Consider the following 25,208-nt stretch of genomic DNA (forward strand, 5'->3'; position numbering starts at 1 on the left):
CAACAGACTGCTTAGCATTTGCCGATGATATTGCTGCTCTCCCAAACGACATAGAAACCGCTAGAGCTCAAGTTGAAATTTTAAAGGAAATTGCCGAATAAACTGGTTTGCAGATATCGTTAGTGAAAACAGAAGTAATGACTAACATCAAAGAGGCTCCACCAAAACTCCATACAAAATACGGGGACATCACCCGAGTAGACAAATTCAAATACCTGGGTGAGATCATCATGAAAAATGGACTGGGCAAAGAAGCACTTCAGGAGCGAGTACGCAAACTGGAAATAGCCTACCAAACATCCCGCACAATCTACAACAAAAAATGCCTTTCCCAGAACACCAAGATACGCCACTATGAAACAGTTCTGAAGCCAGTAGTTCTATATGCAGCCGAAACCTTGTCTCTAAATGCCAACAAAGGACTCCTTGAAGAACTGGAGAAAAGAGAACGCAAAATTGTGTGAGGAATCATGGGATCAAGGTACAGAAATGGAATCCATCAAAAGAGATCCAACAAGGAAGTCTACAGCAAAATAGAGAAAATTACCGACACAATCAGAAAAAGACGGGCACGATTTTACGGTCATCTGAAAAGAATGGACGGAAGAAAGTTAACTAAAGAAATCTTTCACTTTTTTTATTCAAACCCCAAACCCACAATTCCCTGGTTTAGAAATACCAAAGAAGACCTGCAAATGTTACATATCTCAGCTGAAGACGCCCTTAACAGAGATCTCTTCCGCAAGAAAATATTGACGAACGGGCTAAACCGAGACGAGCAACCGAAGAGAAGACACGGTGCCCCTTGGACAGAGGAGCGTAAGCAGGACCACTCACAAAGAATGAGGGAAATTTGGGCTTTAAAGAAAGCCAAGTTCAGTGTCAAATGCAACAAGACTTAACGTGGTCCTTGATGGCCCCAGCGAATTATATATATATAATAACAATTGCCATTGATGATTTCACGACCCGTACTTATAGAAAATAAGGTGAAATTATAGTCACTAGCCTGCTTTAAAAGGTCAGTGCTGAAGTTACCCATGATTATAATGTCATCGTATGCCGAGATAAGATTTGCTAATGCCTCTTCAAAATCATCAGTGTTTCTTGTTTTAGGCGGCTTGTATACAATCCCTATTAATATGTTTTTATGGCAGTCTAATTCTACAAACATAAATTCCTTGACACGGCATAAGCCCAAAAGCGTATATCATGTCAATTATAATAGTAGTAATAATAATAATCTGTATGCAATGACCCATTGATCAGATATTATATTCTATACCCAATCGAGCGGTATCTGACTTACCTAAGACATTAATCCAAGGTCCAGAGGAACTCTCACGATGTACTCCAACCCATGGACAACATCCAGACCACCCGTAGACAGTGTCGATCTCTTCCTGAGACTCCACGAGCAACATACGCGTACCTTCCTTCCGGCAAGCCTCTACTCCATCTTTCCAGGTCATTTGGCATGGAAGTTTTTTGTAATATCCAAAGCCAGGAAAATGACGGTAGCCAGGTAGAGGCAGAACTGTTGATGAAAAGAGAGAATCAATGCGAGGTCACTGAAGGCAAATGAGTGATTTCTAATTAAATACAACAGTGAGCCAACATATTTGTCTCTAATATCCCCAATTTCAAAGTAGCTGAGCTGCTCCTTCATAGAAAGTCGTACTACTCAATTATGTCGTAATCACTATGTTTTATTTCTTTAGAGCTTCTTCCATCGCCTTACTGATCATATAAATATTTGATATTACATCCTGTAGAATTTAGTTCCACGTATAATTCCTGTAACGTTTTTCTCATCCGTGCTGCAGACCTGTCCTTTCGTTGAACGAAGCACGAAGAAGGTCGTAGTATATAAAGCGTGTGCAATACAGTCGTGTCACGTACAGATGTTCGGAAACAACGTAAACATGGTATATGAGCCTTAGAGGTTTGGTGATACTGATACGTAATTTTCAAAAATTACGTCGTTATCTCGAGCCGTTGTCACTTTGTCAGCTGCTGAAGTTAGCCAATCAGATCGCTTCACGTGCGACTTCAAATGGGCTGCACGCGGTAGTGTTGCTAAATCTGCAGGTGGCTGATGACGGGCTTGAGAGTGCCAATAAAAGCAATAAACACCTCCAGGGGAGGGACTTGAACAAGGACTAAGGTGGCCTTGGCTGAAACCCACGGTGTGTTAGTGTTTGACGCTCATTTCTCGGTACGGCTCACAAGCCCGACCAAGGCACGTGCAGTTTTAGCAACACCGCCGCGTGCAGCCCATTTGAATTCGCCCGCGAAGCGATGTGATATGGCGAGATATCGACGTAATTATTTTCATATTACTGATCAGTATGACCACGTTATTTCCGACCATCCTGTATTCACATACATATGGCAAGAGTGTGCACGTTCGCAAATCAGAACGGATCCCTAAAACATCCAATCACAAATAATAAAAGTAACTTTGTGCAGAAGATGGTGAACTACGTAAAACGTGGCAGAAAACCCTTTCGTGACTAAATTAATTCCATTAATATTTTTAGAGAAATTTGATGCTAAACATCAATGAATTTAACTATATAATGGACAAGGACATTGTCTACATTTTTCTATGAGTCGTTTCTGAAAAACAGTTAGCGGGAAGAATATGTCCCGGTGGTCTCCCCTGTGCTATAATGCTGTGATCACATTAGCATTTCAAATTAATAATCATGATAAGGAGATGCTCAGAAATAAACAATACTAACACAGTAATATATATACATGTATTCTTAAACATAAATGAATACATTTTGTATTCTTAAATATAAATCAACAGATTTTGTAATTTTAAAAAAGGCGGCGGGGGAGAAACAGCTTTACACACTGATCGTAACCAATTTTCTACTACAACCATAATGTTTATAGTCTTACATAATGATAGTCTGAATGTTTTGGTTTATTAGGTAGTTTACTGTCCATGAAATTGAGCAAAACAAGAAACTGCACAAAGTGGTACTCGACAAGCCAAACAGATAATCTTGGAGCGTTTCTCCTCATTTTCGTAATGCACTGCCTGCGTCTACACCAGCCATTGCCTTGTGCTGGATTATGAATATCTACTTGTGTCAGATGAATGTCACAAGGTAGTCCAATAACATCCCACTTTGGTGCCTTGAATGCCACTCCATCTCCCCGCTTTATTGAACTGTAGCCGTCAATTAGCTATCGAGCTAACCCTTTCCTAAATGTCAGCTGATCAGGGACTCCACGTTAGTTGAGTCTCCACAGTAGAAATGCATTGATTATAGCCATAGGAACCAAGAAATAAAATATTCGATGCCATCATTTGATAGATCGTCTCCCAACTGCATATCTTTCTCTAAACTGATCAATCGATCTACTCCACCCCGTAACGGTTCGAATCCCATTACAAGCATGCATCTGTATTATTATTATTATTATTATTATTATTATTATTATTATTATTATTATTATTATTATTTTATTTATATTATTGTTATTTTATGTGTATTATTATTATTATTATTATTATTATTATTATTATTATTATTATTATTATTATTATTATTATTATTATTATTATTATTATTATTATTATTATTATTATTATTATTATTATTATTGTACCGGGCGGTACACCTCCACGCCGCTAATTCAAACATTGCGCCAGTTGAAACTCCTCTACTGGGGGAAGCCTGAACGTTAACAACCACATTAATTCTAAGATTTCTCAGAACTGTCAATTTTGAAGTGTTCTGAACTATGTCAGTTTCGATTCGTTTTTGTTTTCTCTGTAGTAAAAAGTGTGAACATACTCTTCTAGATGTCACTACTTAAGAACTACAATTGTGCACTCTAGTGCGTAGTAAAGGAACTTTTTGAAGAAAATATTTAGTCATAAGTTTGTTCTTTGTTAAATTTCTTTCAGTTATTTTTTGGGTTGGCAGTATAACCCTTCTCTTTCCGCTTGTTTTGAATTTAGCCAATCCCGAATTTCTCTACTTAATTTTTGACCAATAACGTATGTCTTCTCCGATATGGAGATGTTGCTTTATGCTACCCAATAAAATTGAGGGGGGTGTGGGTTCTCATTCTTGAAAGGTCTCGAATGTTCCACGAGGGTATTTAAACTGCTGATTTTCTGGTCTCCGGGCCACTTCTGTAACATCTATCCTAGTGTGATTATGTAGCAGGGGGCGGGAAGAGCCTCTTTCTTCGGGCAGCAGTTCATCCATAAGGTAATGGCCTTTTAATAACTTCTTTTCTCGCTAGCTCAGCAGTTTAACCCTCGGGGCAGGTTCGAAACTTTTATCATGTAACTTTCCTTTAAAATGTAAAAGACACTTGGTATAAATTCTGTCTCTTTAACTACAAATTGGGATAGAGAGTGCTTACCCTCTCGAGCTCCCACTCATATTGTTTTGAGGTGACTACGTTTTCATAACAGTTTCCCTTCTCTTCGTAATGTAATAAAGTTTTCCTATCGTGTCACCTCCGTAGTATGGGATTAGCCCTTGCATAAGCGGCCTAGTGCCAAATAAGTTTTTAAAAAAGTGTATTAGGAGTGCAAGTTACGCCTCCACTCAAGTTGGTATTTTGGGGCCATGTAATTGTCCTGTTTCTTTACTGAATAGGCCTCAGTAGATTGGGTATTTTTACCCCTGTTCTTGTGTGCCTGGAGGGTAGCTTGAAGGTGGAGTTTGGTGTGGCCTTTGAATAGGCTTGAACTTTGAGAGCGGGTTGCTCTTTCTTAAATTTGGTTTCTGTGTGCCTCGAGCAGGCTTAACTGGGTAATTGGGAGCTAATGCTCCTTGGCATGATTGGGGTTTTCTGCCCCTTTGTTGAACTTTGTACATAGGTAAAGTTGGGCTCATTGCTCAAGGATTGCGTGTCTGGGGGCTCGAAGCCCAAATCCATTAACTAATTGCAATTGTACATTCTTAATTTGTTGATATGCTACTGAGTACCTGTTATACTTGTTTTTTCTTGATCTTAAAAAGAAAATATAACCTTTGTTAAATTTTAAATTAACTTTAATTTCGTAAGTTGAGACCTATTCATCCCAGCACCTTCTTTCACCTCTGCCGGTCCACAAAACATCGTAACAAGTGGTAGCAGAGCGTGATTGAATGGGTCTCAATTTAGCCCCCTTTGACGGCTAAACATTGTTTTTAATTCGAACTCTAACCATTTTCTCAGCTGCTGGAATTTTTAATTTTTATTTTTTCAAAACATTTTCTGACATCATGTCCGGCCCTCGCGAGGTCTCCATCCTTTCTATTTGCGTAAAGAACAATTTATGAACTATCTCTCCGAAACGTTCAATCTGAAGGCACGGTTGCGTTGGATGCTAATAAATTTAAAGATTCCCTTGAGTTGCCTATTATCACCCCAACGTTGGGAGAGAAAGAAATTGACGATGCTCTCTCCACGATCAATGACAATACTACTGAGCTAGCAACTGTAGTAAGTTTTTTCGAAGAAGGGAACCCATCCCCTAACCAACTTAAACGTGTGCAAGCTCGACTATTTCATTTTTATAATAGGCTTAATGATCTCTTGTCTCTCAAGTTGAGTGACATTCAGGGAAAGGAGGCTAGTGCCCTCATTGAAAACATTTCTAAATTGTCCAGTACTGTTGGACACTTGTTATCGGGGGTAACGCCTCCCAAAACTGACCCGCCCCTGGCGGTAAACACTGTTAGCGAGGAAACTTCTTCCAAAGGGGAAGAAAATGGAACTACAACAGTTACTCAAAAAACCACTCCCCCATTAGAAACTGAGTCCGATCGTCGCACGTCCATTCCACCCTTTGTGTTAAATAGGGCACCTTCGGAATCGGCTTCTCCGCCACTTAGGCACCTTTCTACTATGTCACCTGGTTTCAGCAGTTTACCCCATCCATTAGCTATGTTACTTAGAGGTATTTCCAAGTTTTCTGTTAACTCCACTACTGATGTCATTGCTTTCTTAAGGTTTTTAGTTGAATTACAAGATCATGCCCTTGTTTTTTCTCTGTCTACGTGTCAAATCCTTCAGATAATTTACCCTTATTCCATTGGTGTTCTCTCCGACAAGATAGTTAGGGCAATCGCTGAACAGTCATCCATAGAAGACTTCCATGCCCATCTGTTGTCAAATTTTATCCCCGCTCGAGCTAGGTCATCGCTCATTCAAAAGTACTACTACCGAGTACAACGGTTGGATGAGAATTTGGCAGACTTCATACAAGACATCAAGTTTTACACTAGGGTGTTTGCCCTACATTTCCCTGAAGATCAAATTGTTCAGGCTATTGTAGAAGGTATTTCACCACCTTACAGATCATACTTGTGTTTTGCATCGCGTCCGCAAACTTTCGCTGAGTTAGAGGCTATGGCTGTCCCAGCCGAAGGAGTCAGATACGCCGATACCTTGCGTGTCGCGAAAGAACCCTCTCCATCCTCTAGTAGCTTTCGGCCTCGAACTCGCCGACCCATCACACCCCGTAAATGTTACGCTTGCGGTTCGCCTGACCATCTTCGCAATAAATGTCCATTGATCAAATCTAGTAGGACAAATAATGGAGCAAGTTCATCCCAAGGTTGCTTTAAATGCGGCGCGTTTTCACATATTGCCAAGAACTGCCCTAATGCTAACAGCGCTCCCTCCTGCTCAACTTCTGGTGCAACTTCCACCAAGGCCAATAATAATAAGTGACTAGGGGCTTCGGCTGAGTCGGCGAACCCTTCTTCTCGAGGCTCAGCCCCAAATAATCATGTCGAAATTTCAGGGAAAACTCTGTCTTCAAATTTATCTTTTGAAGGTCCCAAAGAATGTCTTAGGATTGCGGCGGATACCCCCGCACCTGTTCCTTTTCTCAAAATTGAATTAAATAATGAACCTGTAACAGCTTTATTATATTCAGGCAGTGTGTGTTCTATTATTTCGGCTGAATGGTAATCCAAATTGAAAACTGTTTGTAAACTTCCTGACTATTGCTCATCTTCAGTTCAATATGTTTCGGCTAATTCTTCTCCATTAGAAATTTTAGGTTTTTTATATGCCAAAATTCGGATTTCTAAATTTACTTGGAAAGTTAAATTGTTTGTGGCAAAGCACTTGCCCTGCCCCATTATATTAGGAGCAGATTTCATGTCCCCCACTGGTCTGGTGCTCGACCTTCAGAGTAGGTCGTGCACATTCAAATTTGCTTCTAATGGTAAAATCTCTTTGTTAAAGTGTAGTTCTGTATCATGTTCATCTATTTCGCCTACCCAGGATGAGATGTTGTTAGATCTTAGACATCTACCTGAGGAGCAGGCTGAGAGTATCCGTAAGCTGTGTCAGTCGTTTCCAGAGGTGTTCTCGAATACTCTGGGTGTTACTGACCTTATTGAATACAAAATTGAGGTCACGGATTCGATTCCTGTCCGTTTTCCACCTTATAGGCTATCTCCACCTAAAATGAAGGTATTGAAAGAAATCATCGATCAAATGTTAAAGGATGGTATTATTCGGCCCCCTAAGTAGGCGTATTCTTCGCCTATTTTTCTAGTCCCGAAACCCCAAGGTGGCTTTAGGCCTGTGAATGATTATAGGGCTCTCAATCGGAAGGTGGTGTTACAATCTGTGCCCCTTCCAGACCTTCACTCTTGTTTTCCATGGTTTCAGAAGGCTAAGTTCTTTACCGTCTTGGATCTGAATCAGGTCTATAATCAAATTCCTCTGGCTGAAGAATCTAAAAATCTTACAGCGTTTGCCACGGATTTGAATTTGTATGAATACAAGCGCGTACCTTTCGGGCTCCCCACGGGAGCAGCTGTACTTACGAGACTGCTAGATAGGTTCTTCTCCGACATCAAATTTGAGTACTTGTACCACTATCTTGATGATGTCGTCGTATTTTCGGAGACTTTCGAAGAACATCTAGATCATCTGAAAGAAGTTCTCAATCGCCTTCGTAAGGCTGGGTTAACTGTGAAGTTGTCCAAGGTCGCCTTCGCTAAGCCTTCCATGTCATTCCTAGGGCATATTGTGTCGCCCGATGGTGTTGCAGTCGATCTCTCTAGAACACAGGCTATCCGTGATTTCAAGCCTCCCAAGGACATCAAAGGTATCGCCAGGTTCATTGGTATGGTGAATTTCTTCAGGAAATTTATTCCAAATTTCGCCAATAGAGCGGCGCCCTTGAACTTACTACGTAGGAAAGGCGTCAAATTTGAGTGGGGACCTTCTCAACAAGCCGCTTTTGAAGATCTGAAATTAGCTCTCTGTAATGCCCCTGTTCTGGCTATGCCCGATTTCTCGAAGAAATTCATCGTCCAAACCGACGCGTCGTCGTCGGCGGTAGCTGCAGTCCTTCTTCAAGAGACTGAACTAGAGAGGCGACCCATCGCCTATGCCTCTAGGACTCTATCGGCTCAAGAAGCCAAGTATTCCATCTATGAGCTCGAAGGTTTGGCAGTCTTATTTGCTTTAGAAAAGTTCCGTCTCTATCTGGAACATGTCAAGTTCGACTTGGAAACTGATAACCAAGCCTTAAGCTGGGTCTTAGGTAGGCCGCGTCGTACTGGTCGTATAGCCCGGTGGGCCATCCGAATTTCTGCCTTCCAATTTGATGTTAGGCATATCAGAGGTACTGAAAATGTTGTAGCAGACGGACTAAGCCGTATGTTTTCCAATGATGTAGAGACCCATGAACTGGTCGATAGTTCGTCACCTCCCGAGTCCATACGACCCGAGGTTTATGCCATCCTGACTGATGCTCCCATGTTGTTTAGGGGTATTGAAAAATATCAACTTGAAGATCCAGTGCTGGCTCCCATTATGGAAACCCTTTCTTCTGGGGAACATGTCGTCCCTTATGTATTGAGGAATGGTGTTTTATGTTGCCCGTCGAGGCATGATAAAAAAATGAAAGTTGTAGTTCCAGCTGTTCTTGTACCAATGATCTTCAAGTACTACCATGAGACCCCATTAGGGGGGTATTTAGGCATCTTCAAAACCCGAGAAAAGATTCGTGAAATGTTCATCTGGAAGGGTATGGACGGAGAAATCCGTGAATTGGTAAAATCTTGTAAATCATGATGGCTTAGTAAACCTACCATGTCAACTAAGCAAGGACTTTTGTCTTCTCATCAAGCGTCGAGCCCCATGGAACGTCTCTACATCGATTACGTAGGACAATTCCCCCAGTCAAAGGGGAATGCCAACAAGTTCATCCTTGTATGTGTAGATGGTTTTGCAAGATTTTCTTGGTTATTTCCAACTAAACTGGCTACCGCCCAGTCCACCATTACTTGTTTAAATTCCATTTTTGCTTCTTTCGGTCCGTGTCAATATATTGTGTCTGATAATGCTAAAGCTTTCACATCCAATCTCTTTCGTAAATTCTGTTTTGATCTGTCCATATCGCATGTAACAACATCTGCTTACTATCCTCAACCATCTCTAGCAGAACGGGTCAACCGTAATCTGAGATCGGCCCTTATTGCCTATCATCACGACGATCATTCCAGGTGGGACACATCCCTGCATTGGTTAGCTTTTGCTTTGAATTTGGCGGTTCATGAATCCCATAAATTTACTCCAGCTTCTTTGATGTTCAAGTTTGTTCCAAACACGCCGCTCTCTAACCTTTAGTATCTGAGTGACATTCTACCTGAGACAATAGATCCTGATAATATTAAAGATCTTTGGAAGGAGGCTAAAGCCAATCTTAAAGTGTCTCATGAAAAGGTTAGGGAAAGATATGATCGTGGACGGAGACCCACCCATTTGAAGGTAGGCGACCAGGTTATGGTCAAGAATTTTGTTCCCGCGGGCAAGCTTGCCCCCAGATTTCATGGGCCATGTATTATTCTTGATTTCCTTACACCCGTTACTTTATTATTAAGCAATCCAGCCACCGAGAGGATATTTAGGGTTCACCTGTCGCAGGTGAAACCGGTGTAACTTCAGCGCTAACTTAGCGGGTTTTTAAATTTTTGTTACATTTTGAAAGAATTCGGAAGGTTATATTTTTTATGTTTCATTTTTAGGCATGCTGCCCCTTGAATTAGGTCTCTTGTATTAAAATATTCTTTGTACAACCTCCCCCGACCAGTTAAACTGCTATCCTGTCCTCGCAATGGTCATTATCATGCTCCCGTCTCCTGCTCAAACACACCAGTGGCTAATTGAAATGAAATAAAACCTCCACGCCGCTGGCCCCTTTGCCTCACCACAAAGACTGTACCCTAAAATCATTATGGTCCAACAAAAGTCTGCCGCCGAGATCTTAATGTTTCAGTGCCCCCGCAACCGTGCGGCGCCGTACCGCTCCTGTAGTAGAGAACGGGCCCGATCTACTCCAGTGAGGACAAACAGTGTACGGCGAGCCGGAGCCCTCCTCCCGGCCAAGGCTGATGTGCGGCGCTCCTCCGGCAAACTGCCCGCGGACTGTAAACAATCGTCGCATGTGCGGCGTGCTTCACCACCACTACCCCTCTCATAGTGCGGGAGAGCGGTATCTCAGGGTACTTGAGGGATCCGAGCGGCCTCATCTGGACACAAGCTGCTGCGGCTGGTCTTGCCATCAAGTAATAGGCAACTAATGTACTTATCCAGCTACATGGACATTCCATATCTACAATTACTACATTTTTGGATTGGACTGCAACATCTGGTGGACTTAGAATTTTTATTTTCCTTTCAAGAATTAAAAGTTTTTCTTTCTGAATTCAACTACTACAGTATAAAGACATTTAATCAAAAGTTACTACAAAGAATTTTGAAACTGGATCAAACCACCTTAAGAAAACCTTTTTGTGAATCCTTCTGCAATTAATTTCTATATCAACATCATAACTTGGACCTTGTTTTAAAACAAAATTTGGTGTTCTTCTGTGTCACCCCTTGGAAGGACTTTTGGGGGGGGAGGCCTGTACCGGGCGGTACACCTCCACGCCGGTAATTCAAACATTGCGCCAGTTGAAACTCCTCTACTGGGGGAAGCCTGAACTTTAACAGCCACATTAATTCTAAGATTTCTCAGAAGATGTCCCTACTGTCAATTTTGAAGTGTTCTGAACTATGTCAGTTTCGATTCGTTTTTGTTTTCTCTGTAGTAAGAAGTGTGAACATTCTCTTCTAGATGGCACTACTTAAGAACTACAATTGTGCACCCTAGTGCGAAGTGAAGGAACTTTTTTGAAGAAATTTTGTAGTCATAAGTTTGTTCTTTGTTAAATTTCTTTCAGTTATTTTTTGGGTTGGCAGTATAACCCTTCTCTTTCCGCTTGTTTTGAATTTATCCGATCCCGAATTTCACTAATTAATTTTTGACCAATAACGTATGTCTTCTCCGATATGGAGATGTTGCTTTATGCTACCCAATAAAATTGAGGGGGGTGTGGGTTCTCATTCTTGAAAGGTCTCGAATGTTCCACGAGGGTATTTAAACTGCTGATTTTCTAGTCTCCCGGCCACTTCTGTAACATCTATCCTAGTGTGATTATGTAGCAGGGGGCGGGAAGAGCCTCTTTCTTCGGGCAGCAGTTCATCCATAAGGTAATGGCCTTTTAATAACTTCTTTTCTCGCTAGCTCAGCAGTTTAACCCTCGGGGCAGGTTCGAAACTTTTATCATGTAACTTTCCTTTAAAATGTAAAAGACACTTGGTATAAATTCTGTCTCTCTAACTACAAATTGGGATAGAGTGTGCTTACCCTCTCGAGCTCCCACTCATATTGTTTTGAGGTGACTACGTTTTCATAACAGTTTCCCTTCTCTTCGTAATGTAATAAAGTTTTCCTATCGTGTCACCTCCGTAGTATGGGATTAGCCCTTGCATAAGCGGCCTAGTGCCAAATAAGTTTTTAAAAAAGTGTATTAGGAGTGCAAGTTACGCCTCCACTCAAGTTGGTATTTTGGGGCCATGTAATTGTCCTGTTTCTTTACTGAATAGGCCTCAGTATGTTGGGTATTTTTACCCTTGTTCTTGTGTGCCTGGAGGGCAGCTTGAAGGTGGAGTTTGGTGTGGCCTTTGAATAGGCTTGAACTTTGAGAGCGGGTTGCTCTTTCTTAAATTTGGTTTCTGTGTGCCTCGAGCAGGCTTAACTGGGTAATTGGGAGCTAGTGCTCCTTGGCATGATAGGGGTTTTCTGCCCCTTTGTTGAACTTTGTACATAGCTAAAGTTGAGCTCATTGCTCAAGGATTGCGTGTCTGGGGGCTCGAAGCCCAAATCCATTAACTAATTGCAATTGTACATTCTTAATTTGTTGATATGCTACTGAGTACCTGTTATACTTGTTATTTCTTGATCTTGAAAAGAAAATATAACCTTTGTTAAATTTTAAATTAACTTTAATTTCGTAAGTTGAGACCTATTCATCCCAGCACCTTCTTTCACCTCTGCCGGCCCACAAAACATCGTAACAATTATTATTATTATATCTGTAACTCGTATTTTTGTTTGATTCAATTCTGTAATCTGATTTTGCTATGTATTAAATAATTATCGTTTGTTTCATTGTAGTTAATTTATTGTGCGTATATATGTGTGTTTGTATATTAGCGTTAAAACCATGTAGAGTGAGAGTTGCTGCCTAACATCAGATATGGATATGTTTTGTGAAACCTTTTGACATTACAAAATATGGTGTAATAATGTTACAGTAACTGTAGATAACTGTAACTGTAGATAATATTTAGGGAGTTCCTAATGTTGCCTGAGGGTATTTCATCACATTCTGTAACATTTGTAACGGGGTGGGAGTTACATCATATACTCTTTTAGAAATGACGTGTGTGTGACAACTTATGTCTATATAAAGGGTTGTATCCTATAGGGATAGTACAGTTGGAGAGTTCAGTTAGTTGGAAGGAGTTGAATGGATAGACTTGCCAGTAAGTCAATTGGAATCAGTTGGAAGGAGACGGATGGTATACAATGAGATAGTCAGTCGTATGGAGAGTGAGGCCACAGTTGGTCTGAAAAAGGTATAACAGTCACATGGATACTTAGTCGTCAGTGACCAAATGGATTAAATTTTCGGAGTGTGTTTTCGTGCATCTGTTCGGTCGAGTTCTTGTGTTACTTCGGTGACAGCCGAATACTGAGTCGTCGTAATGCAGACTAACAGTTGTCAGTGCATTGTAAAGTTGATTGTGAAGTGTGAATATAATTTCAAGTCATGCTATATCTCGTTTGTGAAACTAAGATATTAACCGCGTGCAGTGCAGTCGTGTTTCGTAGAGGATGTTCGGAAACAACGTGAACCAGCTATTTGAGCGTTAGTGGGTCCTGGGAGTCTGTCCACATTGTGAATTACTACCCAACTCACGCCATACTGTAGGCAGATCAATAATAGCTAACGCTTTGAGAGGAGAAGGTTGTAATTTATATGATGAAGTATACGGTCTCCCCAACAGAGCTACCGACGCATTAACATTATTGCTTTCAAGCCATCCTGTTCTGAAGGTTTCATCATTGATCCAACACTTAGATTTGAGACCAACAAAACCAGCCAGAAGAGGTCGATGTGGAGAAAAAGAAGAATTTATGAAGAAACGGTGGACTTCCATAAGCAAAATATACTGTAAGCTCTCATCCATCTCTGTAATGGGCTTGATGTTAGGTGCTCGAGGAATCATACCTAAATGTTTTGTCAACTTCTGCAATACCTTTAGGCTGAATAGAGATTTTACGAACAACGTCGCCGTTACTACTCTCTTCAAGAACCACACTTGCGGACCTCAAATAAATGTTTTTTGTGCCTAGCTCTTTTGCCTACATTTAAGCTCATACGATCTCATTATCTACTGTACCTATATCCATTGTTGTTGTTAACGTACTCTTTGTCCTTGGGCATCCTGCACCTGTTGTGGGAAGATTGTATAATAAAATAATAATTTTAAAAATTACGTCGATATCTAGAGCCGTTACCATTTTATCAGCCGCTGAATTTAGCCAATCAGATCGCTTCGCGGGGAACTTCTGATGGACTTTGAGAGGCAGTGATGCTAAATCTGTACGTTGCTCATGATTGGCTTGAGAGCGCCATGGAAGAAAAAACTTCTCCAGGGGAGGAACTTGAAGAAGGACATCCCTGCTGACAGGTTCGGCCCACAGCAAGCACACTACGGTGACATTCTCTGAAACCCACGGTGTGTTAGTGTTTGATGCTCATTTCTCGGCATGGCTCACGTGCCGACCAAGCCACGTGTGCGTCGTATAGCCCATTAGAATTAACCCGCGAAGCGATTTGATTGGTTAATTCAGCAGCTAATAAATTGCAATCGGCGCGAGATATCGACGTATTTTTTTTAAATATTGCTGATCAGTTTGACCAACGCTGTAACTCTCACGTTTTTTATCGGCCATCCTGTATTCAGATACGTAAGGCAAGAGTGTACACGTCCGCAAATCAGAACGGCTCCCGGCGAGAAATTTGCGCAATTCTGGAGACAGCCTACTTTTAGATGCGCAGTGAACACATTCGTGAAACGATTTTCCAAGAATAAATGTAATTTTGTGTAGCAAATAGTAAACTGTGTAAAACATTTTTAAAGAGTTATAACACAGTTACACTGTAATAACTGTGAGACAAAACTGCAAAGTTATTGCAAGATTCGAAAATGCACGTGCACTCGAGGACAACCAACACCGTCGCAGTCAAATCGCGTGAAGTACAAGGTGTTTATTTCAGGGGTCGCCTTCGGCTAGCTCGGACAATAAGAGCAGATCTCTCACGAATTCAGTCCTCGATAATAACAATGTGTGAGTCATCAAAACTTTTTCCTCCCAAAAAGGTACAGAAGCCGCCGTCTACCTAGAAGACCTCTCCTTTTTGCAAGTAATAAGGCACAACTACAGACATGGGCAAAAGAACTTTGCCATTGAACTCTCAAAGCCTGACTGAAGATCACTTCGCCGGATGAGTTGAAGTACCAACTGGTACACGCCGTTATCAGGGTACAAGTGTATCTCCAAGAACATGAGGCAATGGTCCTGTCTAACTCGGATGGTGTAGTTCAGTCTGCCGATGGTAGCATCCTCGTGTGGAGACTGTTCATTGGGATGAAATGTTGCCACTGGAACATATGTCCACGTCCCTCATCGGTGAAAAATACACGAACAAGCTCTCAGAACATATCCAGCCATTAGTTCACCTTTTTATTTTTGCTATTTGCTTTACGCCGCACCGACACAGATAGGTCTTATGGTGACGATAGGACAGGAAAGGCCTAGGAATGAGAAGGAAGCGTCCGTGGCCTTAATTAAGGTACAGCCCCAGCATTTTCCTGGTGGGAAAATTAGAAACCACGGAAAACCATCTTCAGGACTGCCGACAGTGGGGTTCGAACCTACTATCTCCCGAATACTGTATACTGACCGCACTTACGCGACTGCAGCTATCGAGCTCGGTAGTTCACCTTCACCACACTGCAAGAGACCCCTCTGCCAACATTATTCACTCATTTATTGGACCAGAAATGTGGCTGTGTACTTCAGTTAAAATGGCTTGGGAGTGATGCTGTTTGCGTTGAACCCAAATTCATCTAACCTCAGCCCTATCAAGCACACCTGAAATGCTGCTAAGGGCGATTTGATTGCTCTGGAGGATGTTCCGATAAATGTCCATGCATTATGGAAAGCTGTACAGCGGTCGTGTATCGGGACGAATTCCCAACCCTACCATTGTCTTGTCATTCCCATGCCTCCTCGTATCTCCGCCATCATCAGGTCCTACACGCTACCGGATAGGTTTCTATAATTTAATTGCTCGTGAGTATATTCTACACCTTTAGACATAAGCTTGCTCTACCTGACACAAAGTCAGTAGATGACTTCGACCAAAATCAAACGTACGATATCACAGAAATGCAAATAACTTCCTCAAAGGTGTGTTATGATATTTCATTGCACAAAATCGTAGTGTGATTTATTAAGAAGGAAAACCCTTGGAAGAAGCAACTACCATTGTGTATGGCGGGCTGTGAAAAAATATTACAGAGATACAAAATGTACGGCTGAATAATTTAAGCATTTGCGATTTCGAATGTTAATATGTGAACAAATCAGTCACTGGCAGTTACGCGGAAAGATCTAGTCTACGTGCTTCGGTGTTAAAACAGCTCTGAATGGCGCAACAACCGCAGTTGACTTCGAACCGTTGATGAGTGCATCGCCGGAATAGGAGTTCGATAGAGCACCGGCAAGCAATAACAGCCTCCGTAAAACAGTACTAGTGAAATTATCTAGCACAAGGTTACGGTCGAGAAAGTAGCATTATAAGAGTTACCTACATAGGTACTCTGTAGCTTAAATCACCAGAAGAACAAAAGCCGTCTAGAACGCTAGTAAGAGTCATTACTATAAACGATGAAAAACTCATTTATGAGACACATTTAGAAATTGATTAATGATTTACAGGATGACGCCTCCTCTAAATTTGTAGACTTATATTATATTTCAGGAATATAACTATACGTATTATAGCTATACTTACCGCAGGCAGCAGCTGAATGAGACATCTGGACCAATGGTACCGCCTATTACCTACAGATATTTGGAAAAATGACACCACGTAACGACCTTAGAGATTTCTGGTCAAATGTCATCATATAACTCCTAGAGAGTTGTCTGGACCAATGACACCACCTAACTACCTTAGAGATTTCTGGACAAATGTCATCATATAACTCCTATAGAGTTGTCTGTGCTAATAACACCACCTAACACTTAAAAATGTGTCCAGCCTAATGTAATGATATCACCCAATTCTTATAGAGATATCTGGACCAATGATATCTCCTAACCGCCATAGATTTCTATGGACCAATAACGCCAGCTGGCTACTGTAAACAATATTTGGGCCAATAATCGCATCCTACTGCTTTGGAGATACAACCTGTTGGTGCTACAGTAGAGCTGACAGACGTTTGTTCCTCAGGCTGCGTTGGTGGTACATTATAGCTGACTGACGCTTGCTCCTCATGCTGTCCAGCACTACTCAGTGTCTTGAGGACGACAGCCCTGCTGTCACCGCACTTCTCGGACAGCAGTTCCACGGTCATGTAAACACCATCCTTGTCTGATACATCAGACAGCACATCAGCCTAGAACATGATAAAGTGAAACACGCCGTTATTTTTGCCACGTGGCATCACAATTAGTAATATCTACATATTAAAAGAGTTTACTAAATACAGCTTTCGCAAATCCATCCGTCCGTTCTACTGGACAGATTTGCACCATTATTCTTTCATTCTCTCCGGAATCACCTGCCGGTGAATCATGAAATATTGTTAGGTTTCTGAGTTCATCCAACTTTGGGTAATCATAAAATCAAATAATTGATGATGATGATGATGATGCCTGTTGTTTAACGGGGCCTAATACCTAGGTCATCGGCCCCTAATGGTACGAAATGAGACGAAATATAATGACAAATTAAAAGTCCAATATCCTCCACTGACCAGAATTCAAAACGTTAGGACTAAGAATGAATGGATGGATATGAATTTAAAACAATCAGTGGATCCGACCCGCAGTTACTCACTTTCACAGAAATTTGCGTAAAACAATAGTATTACTGACCAAGGAACTGTTCCTAAAGCACAAGACTGAATCGATGATGCTTGCAGTCTAAAGGGGTCCAAAATCCAAGTCATCGGCCCCTCATAATGGTACTTGTCGCTAGGAAAGTAGAACCATGGTATTTGTCATGGTGCGGTACTAATCAAAAGTAGCGGGGGCTCGCGGTATTCCACACATTACGGTATTACTCACAGGTAGTGAAATTCGCACATGTAATACAGATATTGCGGCGGCATTTACAGGCAACGCAAACCTATGGTATTCATCACATAAGTCTACTAACCACAGGGACTCGTACTTTCCCGTGGTGTTCCTCATATAGTGGGTGCTAATCATAGGCAAGCCAGAGCCATGGTGTAGCTCACCCATGGTGTCGCTCATATAGTGGTACCAATCATAGGTACTGTAAAAGCCGGCAGTGCACTCTAAGTGGAGGCTGATCGCACGGTACTCCTGCGTGCTACTAATCACAAACCTATTTGGTACCTAACAAAGTGGTACTATACGCAAGTAAAAGCGACCCATGGTGTTCCACGCGTGGTGGTACAAGTCAGATGTAGTTCTAATACTATCATCCCTTGGTCGCCCTTTTAGTCGCTTCTTACGGCAGGCATGGAATACCGTGGGTGTATTCTGCGTCTGCGTCCACCACCCACAGGGGGTAAAATCAAATCATTAAATGATCACTCCAATAACTGCTGGCAAAGGCTCCTAACCCACAATACATTCTGTACTTAGCAGGTTGCTAAGCGACTAACACTTTCATTATTATACTGATATACATATGTGATTTTCATCCTACGTAATGTGACTGCATGCAGCCATGTTTGATTACTACCTGTCAAGCCAGACAATATACTCTTCCTCTGATCACAGAAGAAGAATATTCGCTGCTACGTAGGGCGTACTATATTTTTACACTTTATCTTTTCTACTCAAATGAAGTACATTACACATCAGTTGTTAGGTTCACTTTCTCAACATAATCTCTTTGTAACTGTATGCACACCGGGCGAGTTGGCCGTGCGGTTAGGGGCGCGCGGATGTGAGCTTGCATCCGTGAGATAGTGGGTTTGAATCCCACTGTCGGCAGCCCTAAGGATGGTTTTCCGAGGTTTCTTCATGTTCCCGAACAGGTGATGATCACTTGGTACCACGTCGGGAGAGTACGGTGGGTGTGGCAGCACCGTGAATCCCATTTGATCAATTGCAGCGGTGATCTATCGGTTAATATGGGGACGGGCATTGCCATGCTGCAGAAGCCATGTCTCATCACCAGTCACAAGCCTAGCCATGAAGTCAGCTTGATTTTGGTCATGGCGTTGCACACGTCCACACGCCTCTGCTTTTTCGTCTAGCCTAGGAACCCACCCAAGTGGATGACACCTTCTCCAACTGTAAGTGGCTGCAGAGTGTTTCGACTAATTCCCGTGGCTGCCTCCCTTTCATCGGATGGCCTGTTCGATCCGTGCAATTTGGCTGGTGTTGACACTGACACATTCCTTCCAGCTGGTTCCCTTGTCCACCGATGTGCGCCCTTTTTCCCAGTTTTTCACCCAGTTTTAAACTGTTTTCCGTGACGGCGGATATTCTCCACAGACCGCCACCAAGCGCTGATGAATTTCTGCAGTGGCCACACTTTCTTTCCATAGGAACCAAGTCGTATAGCGCTATCCCTGACGGTTGCTTTCCATGTTGCCTGCTCCTGCGCTGACAGTGTTGTTATATAATGGCTATGACGAGTGCATTCGTTGGCCTCTCTGCGCGTGGTGCTACCAAGCGGTGGAACAAGACACCAGTTATACATTACCACCTTCAAAAGTGAAATGTGAACCATACGCCGACGTACAAAAAAGAAAGTGTAAATCTACATAGTTCGCCCCTCGTAGCTACTCTCTGATTCTCTAAACTTTCCCAGCTTGCAATATATTCAAAAGATGGCAGAGCGTTCTTAATAACTTACATGCTGATACGACCCCATCATGACCTCATGACATATTATCTGGGAACACATATTGAAGGATAACCTAGCCACACTACAAAGAGTGAAGGACGTGTATCTTGAAAACGTTCTCTGCTTGGTAAGAAACGCTCCTTCAAACTAACCTATGAGCTCACAAGACAACCCTTTTATATAGAAGAACTGCGATTAAAATATACCATTGCCTTCTACGACACAACAGCAAGCTTTACATCAAGAACTGCAGGATAAAAAAAAGAGCGAAGACATGGATAGATTTTTACCAAACAGACGACATGACGACGCCAGACTGGATTAATTCTAACTACGAACTGCCGCACACCATAACGCGCTTCTTGTTAAATGGTCATAAAAGCATTAAAAATGGCAGGGAAAGCAATGTGACTACGACAGGCAAATCAAAATCAATCCTGGGGAGCAGTACGGGTCTTCTAGTGCTAGGAAATGTTGTAACAAACTGTTCGGGGGGAAAGAGATTCCTCGTTCGTTTCGAAATTAATAAATCTGGTGACTGTAAAGGTGATTGCTTGCCTATCGGATAATGGAGGGTGATCTTTTGATAATTTTCATTTACATGTGTATCATCATATTCGGTTTCACTACCACTCATAACAAACATCTACCAAGTTAAATACTGAGAGTGATTTATTTCTGTATCTATTCCGTCATGGTCCCACAGTCCATATCTTTCAATTGACATCTGTCATTTCTGTATGAAACCTAGGCCTTTATTAATTCATAGCAATCTATGTAAATAAAGTTGTAGGGGGTCCGATGTCTGTAATTTCGCTTCTTTTGCAAATTTTTTAGATATTTATCCGCTTTAGGTCAACTCAAGACCGAATAAGTGGTTTATATTTTTCGTGTCTGTTTGTTACACCATCACGGCAAAACGGCTGAATAGATCTCGACCAAACGTCATATATAGAGCATACTTTTCCAGGAGAAGGTTTTGGTATGCAATAATTTAAAAATATGTCAATAGAAGTGAGATTTATAGGAAAACCAACACGGTTTTCCTCCATTTTCTCTTATGCTATTGATATTCTGTGAAATCCGTGGATTGTATGTGAAACACATCTTCATTATACGCAACTTTTGTTATGTTCATAATTTAGCTTACACTTCAAATGACGGAGAAAATTACTCTGCATTGAGTGACCGACAGACCGACAACGAACCTACAAGTTACCATGGCAACGTGTCTGACTGCTTGCCAGCAGGAAAGTTACGTATTGCCATTTTCGTCATCATTCCTGTAAACTTGTGGTTATTATTATTATTATTATTATTATTATTATTATTATTATTATTATTATTATTATCATTATTATTCCTTTTTGGCCTGGTTTCGTATATACAACAGTTTTTGAAATTTGATTCATAATTTATGTAGTTGGCTGAATAAAACTTTAGAAATATTGAAGTAATTGTCATTAAACGGAAATACTTTGTTCTCAAAGGAATAGTATCATAACAGGAAAACACTATTGTAGAAATAAATATCTGACTGTTGATAGAGCTGGGCGCATGGATACAGAATAATTTACATGTTATTTCAAAAGTATTAAGCTACAAAGAATAATTCTTAATGAAACTTTAAAATGCATCCTTTAGATATTAAAATATGAATTACAATTCGGAGAAGCTGGAGATCCTAGAAAGGAGAATACTACGGATAATCTTGGGCCCAATCCAGACTGAAACCAACTGGAGACTACGGACCAAAAATAAAGTCTACAAAAATATAGGGAAAACTTCAGAGGAGGTTATCACTTCTCAGACATTTGTACAGAATGGACAAATACAGACTAAGCAAAAATTATTCGACTACCTGTGGAACAAGAAGATAACGACGGCATGGATTAAGGAAGTTCGTAAAGATTTAGAGAATTCCAACATCCAGGAAGTTCAGATGTTACACAGGAAAACATTTCGGACCATGATTCAAAATTTGGAAGGGTTTCAAGTCGAAAGAACTGCAAAGAGGGGAAGAGCCTGGACTGATAGAATAGAAGAAACAGCATAGCGCCCATATGAAGGAGTACTGGAAGAAGAGGAAACTTCAGACAAAGAAAAAATGAATTGCAGCGTGATCCTAAGTGGTCATTCGCAAATAATAGTACATTATGCAACAAGCCTATAACGCCAATAATTAAGACACGAGTTTTATAGTTTGTTTAAGAGTGTCTTAATTAACATGATAAGCGAGTTCTATACGACTGTATATGCTCGACCATTATTATAACTCTATCTTTTAACTATTCATAAATTTCTGTCGAGATATCGCTTGACACTTGAGTTCACTGAAAAGAGCGCAGAGCGCATGAGTGGATCAGAGACCTTGACAATGTCTCCTATCTGTGTCGGTGCGCCGTAAAGCAAATAGAAAAAAATTAAATGTAGGCTAACTTTACAGTCACCACATATATTATTCAAGACAATGACTATACTATTTTATGCCACATGTATTATAATATAAATGTTATGATAGGCCTAGCTACCAAGAAAGAATTTCTAACCTCTTCAATAATTGTGACTTGTAGGCCTAAACCACGTATAACTCTAAATTTTGAAGTCTTACATCAGGTAGTCAGACTCTGAATATAACAAATACGGAAAGGCCTATATACATACCGCATAAGCAAAATAAATAACATCTTAAAATATTGACCTAGTCTATTCTTTATTGAAATAATAATAATAATAATAATAATAATAATATCACTCTCCTTCATCTATCAGCTGACTGAGTACTTGGCTAAAACATGGCGGCTGGACTGGCCTTGGCCACACTGTACATATAGAGTCACTGTAATTCCATTCCTGACCCGGTCGAGTGACTGGAAACAGGCTGTAGATATTCAAGGGTCATATAAAATTGTGTGAGAATCCTTCACCAAGGTCAGGAATGTATCCTGTAGAAAGCCCATTGAGAAACCCAGCTCTACCCGAATACGAGCCATGCCGCCTCTAGCTCCGAGATGTAGATCGTACACCCTCCACTTTATTAAGGGATGTTATATTTCTCACTGTGTTATGGAAGACATGGCTCGTAGATTTTATCTCTGCATCAATCTCCTTTGCTTGCTGTAAGCTGGTCTCAAGCAGAACCCCTGGATCCTGGACGTACTGTAGGTACCTCACAGCTTCTAGTAGCTGCCTCTGTGGATCAGCGGTAGAGTGTCGGCCTCCGGATCCCAAGATAGCGGCTTCAAACCCGGCAGAGGCAGTCGGATTTTTGAAGGGCGGAAAAAAGTCCATTCGACACTCCATGTCGTACGATGTCGGCATGTAAAAGATCTCTGGTGACACATTTGGTGTTTACCCGACAAAATTCATTAAATCTCAGCCATAGACGCCCAAGAGAGTTTCGGTTTACTCGGTCTGCCGTCTAGTGGTGGCCTAGAGTAAAACGGAACGTCGAAATTGACGAGCAGACAGTTAGATGGCGTCAAATTGAAATGTCTGCACACGGTAGCTGAGGCACTACGATTACTATTATTATTATTTTACAGCTTCTAGTTTATCACTCCCCTGTTGGTGCCACATGGTGACACGCAGTGGACTTCCTAGATCGTAGCGAGGAGACCAAAGCTGCTCGAATACGATGATAGAGTTCACTACAGGTGCTGCATCCCAGTACACGAACATGCGGCTTTCATAGTGGCAGCGGTTGCTACCTAGAACTGTTATACTTCAACACGTCTTTGGAATGTTCGACCCACCGTTCGACCATTCTAGAGACGAAGGACATGTCCGTGTGCTCACGCAGTTATTAAGTTCTGGACGTTCAGCAAATACCACAAATGACTTTACATTTTATCTCGCGAATTTTGATGTCATTTAATAATTTGCTAGCAATTAAGGTGTGCTTGTTTATGTGTATAGTGTGTCCAGGATCATGGGTTGCTTGTTGACACAGTGAATTAGTGTGCACGATGTGGTAGTGCTATATGGTGATCCATCCAGATACTATCCAGGCCCAGTGTTGCTTTGTGGTTACAACGGCCACGCTACTTATTTATTGCTAAGGCTAAATAAGTAATTGCGGATATTATTTAATTACAGCATTGTTGGCAGCTGGTGGTACTTCACCTCGGCTGATGTGGTGCGACTAGCTTAACGGGGAATCAGTTGTAAAAACGACTCCTATCTGTTTGTTTGTTTCTTTCTTTCTTTCCTCCTTAAACAGTTTACCCTCCAGGGTTGGTTTATCCCTCGGACTCAGCGCGGGATTCCACCTCTGACTTGGCGTTGGGAATACAACTGGGAGGAGGACCAGTACTTCGCCCAGGCTACCCCACTTGCTATGCTGAACAGGGGCCTTGCGGAGAGATGGGACGATTGCAAGGGATAGACAAAAGTGGGAAGGATGCGGCCGTGGCCTTAAGTTAGGTACCATCCCGGCATTTGCCTGCAGGAGAAGTGGGAAACCACTGCAAACCACCTCGAGGTGAGAATCGAACCACCGTATACTCAGTTGACCTCCCGAGACTGAGCGGACCCCGTTCCAGCCCTCGTAACACTTTTCAAATTTCGTGGCAAAGCCGGGAATCGAACCCGGTCCTCCGGTGTATCAGCTAATCACGTGAACATGTACACCGCAGAGGTTGACTTTATCTGTGTTGTGAGAGTAACAGTTTGGTGTGTGCTAATTAATTACAGGTTACTTATGGCTATAAAAATTAAACCGAAAATATGTTTGAAGGAGAAGTAGGGGTGAAATGGGATTTTATCTGAATTTATATTAAGACCTAAAGGGTTATTTGATCCTGTTTGATGTGGTTGAAGTGTTAGGTCTTCATTATGACGGCTGTAGATTGTTTCATCAGGGTTGATGAGAATGTCCTTAATTAGGAATATGTATTTAGGGCGTCTGTTAATTTTATCTCGTTGGTCTGGTTCGTATTGTCCTACATTTTTAATGAGTGGTTTACAGTTATGTTGGGTATTGTTGTAGAAGTTTGTGGTGAGTGTTAGTGCGTAATCTAGAATGTAGAGTACTTGTGTGATGTCGTGTAGTTCTACTGTGGGGATGGTGTAGTGTTTAACTGCTAGGTGAAGTGCGCAGTTTTGAATGACTTATACTGTATTTTGTATAATTATAGTGGAGTGGGTAATAAAGCCCATGAGTGTAGTGTAGGTTTATTATTTTACATTTTACATTTCGCTGAGAGAGTGCTACGCTTATGTATGAGTGGGTATAGCATTAGAATATGCTGTCTAGATCGCTGTATTGTATAATCTGAGTGTTGCGTCTGGTGTAATTCCAGGATATTTGTGACTTGTGACCCGCTGGATAGGTTGGTTGTGTGGTGTTAGGTGTTGTTGAGGTTGTAGGTGTCTCCGAGTGAAGAGAACAGACTTCGTTTTGCGGGGATTGACCTGGATTTTCCATTTGGTGAGACAGGGTTCGAGCCTCTTTAAGTGTTACTGTACGTGTTGCTAAGTCTGGGTTGCGGCTTTTGGCCATATTGGCCGTGTTGTCGGCGTAGATGGCCGTGAAGGTTTTGGTAGTGCAGGGAATGTCATTAATACATTGTAGAAACAGGATTGCGCCCACAATCTCCACCTAGACGGCTTTCTTCCCTCAAAACCACTCAGTTAAATATAAATCAATATAAAATTAATAATACCGAGCTCGATAGCTGCAGT

The 25,208-nt window shown here is 41.5% G+C and overlaps 1 protein-coding gene across 1 annotated transcript in view; it reads right to left on the minus strand.

Annotated features, from left to right (window-relative positions):
• LOC137500508 (uncharacterized) overlaps nucleotides 1–25,208 on the minus strand; it is an 89,262-nt gene that overhangs the window by 26,000 nt on the left and 38,054 nt on the right. Inside the window, exons 3-4 of the mRNA XM_068227431.1 lie at nucleotides 16,881–17,088; nucleotides 1,310–1,537 (exon numbers count right to left, since the gene is read on the minus strand). Of these exons, the coding sequence (XP_068083532.1) occupies nucleotides 1,310–1,537; nucleotides 16,881–17,088 (436 nt within the window). The remainder of the gene's footprint in view (nucleotides 1–1,309; nucleotides 1,538–16,880; nucleotides 17,089–25,208) is intronic.

Source organism: Anabrus simplex, chromosome 4, assembly GCF_040414725.1.
Source record: "Anabrus simplex isolate iqAnaSimp1 chromosome 4, ASM4041472v1, whole genome shotgun sequence".
NCBI classification, from domain to species: Eukaryota; Metazoa; Arthropoda; class Insecta; order Orthoptera; family Tettigoniidae; genus Anabrus; species Anabrus simplex.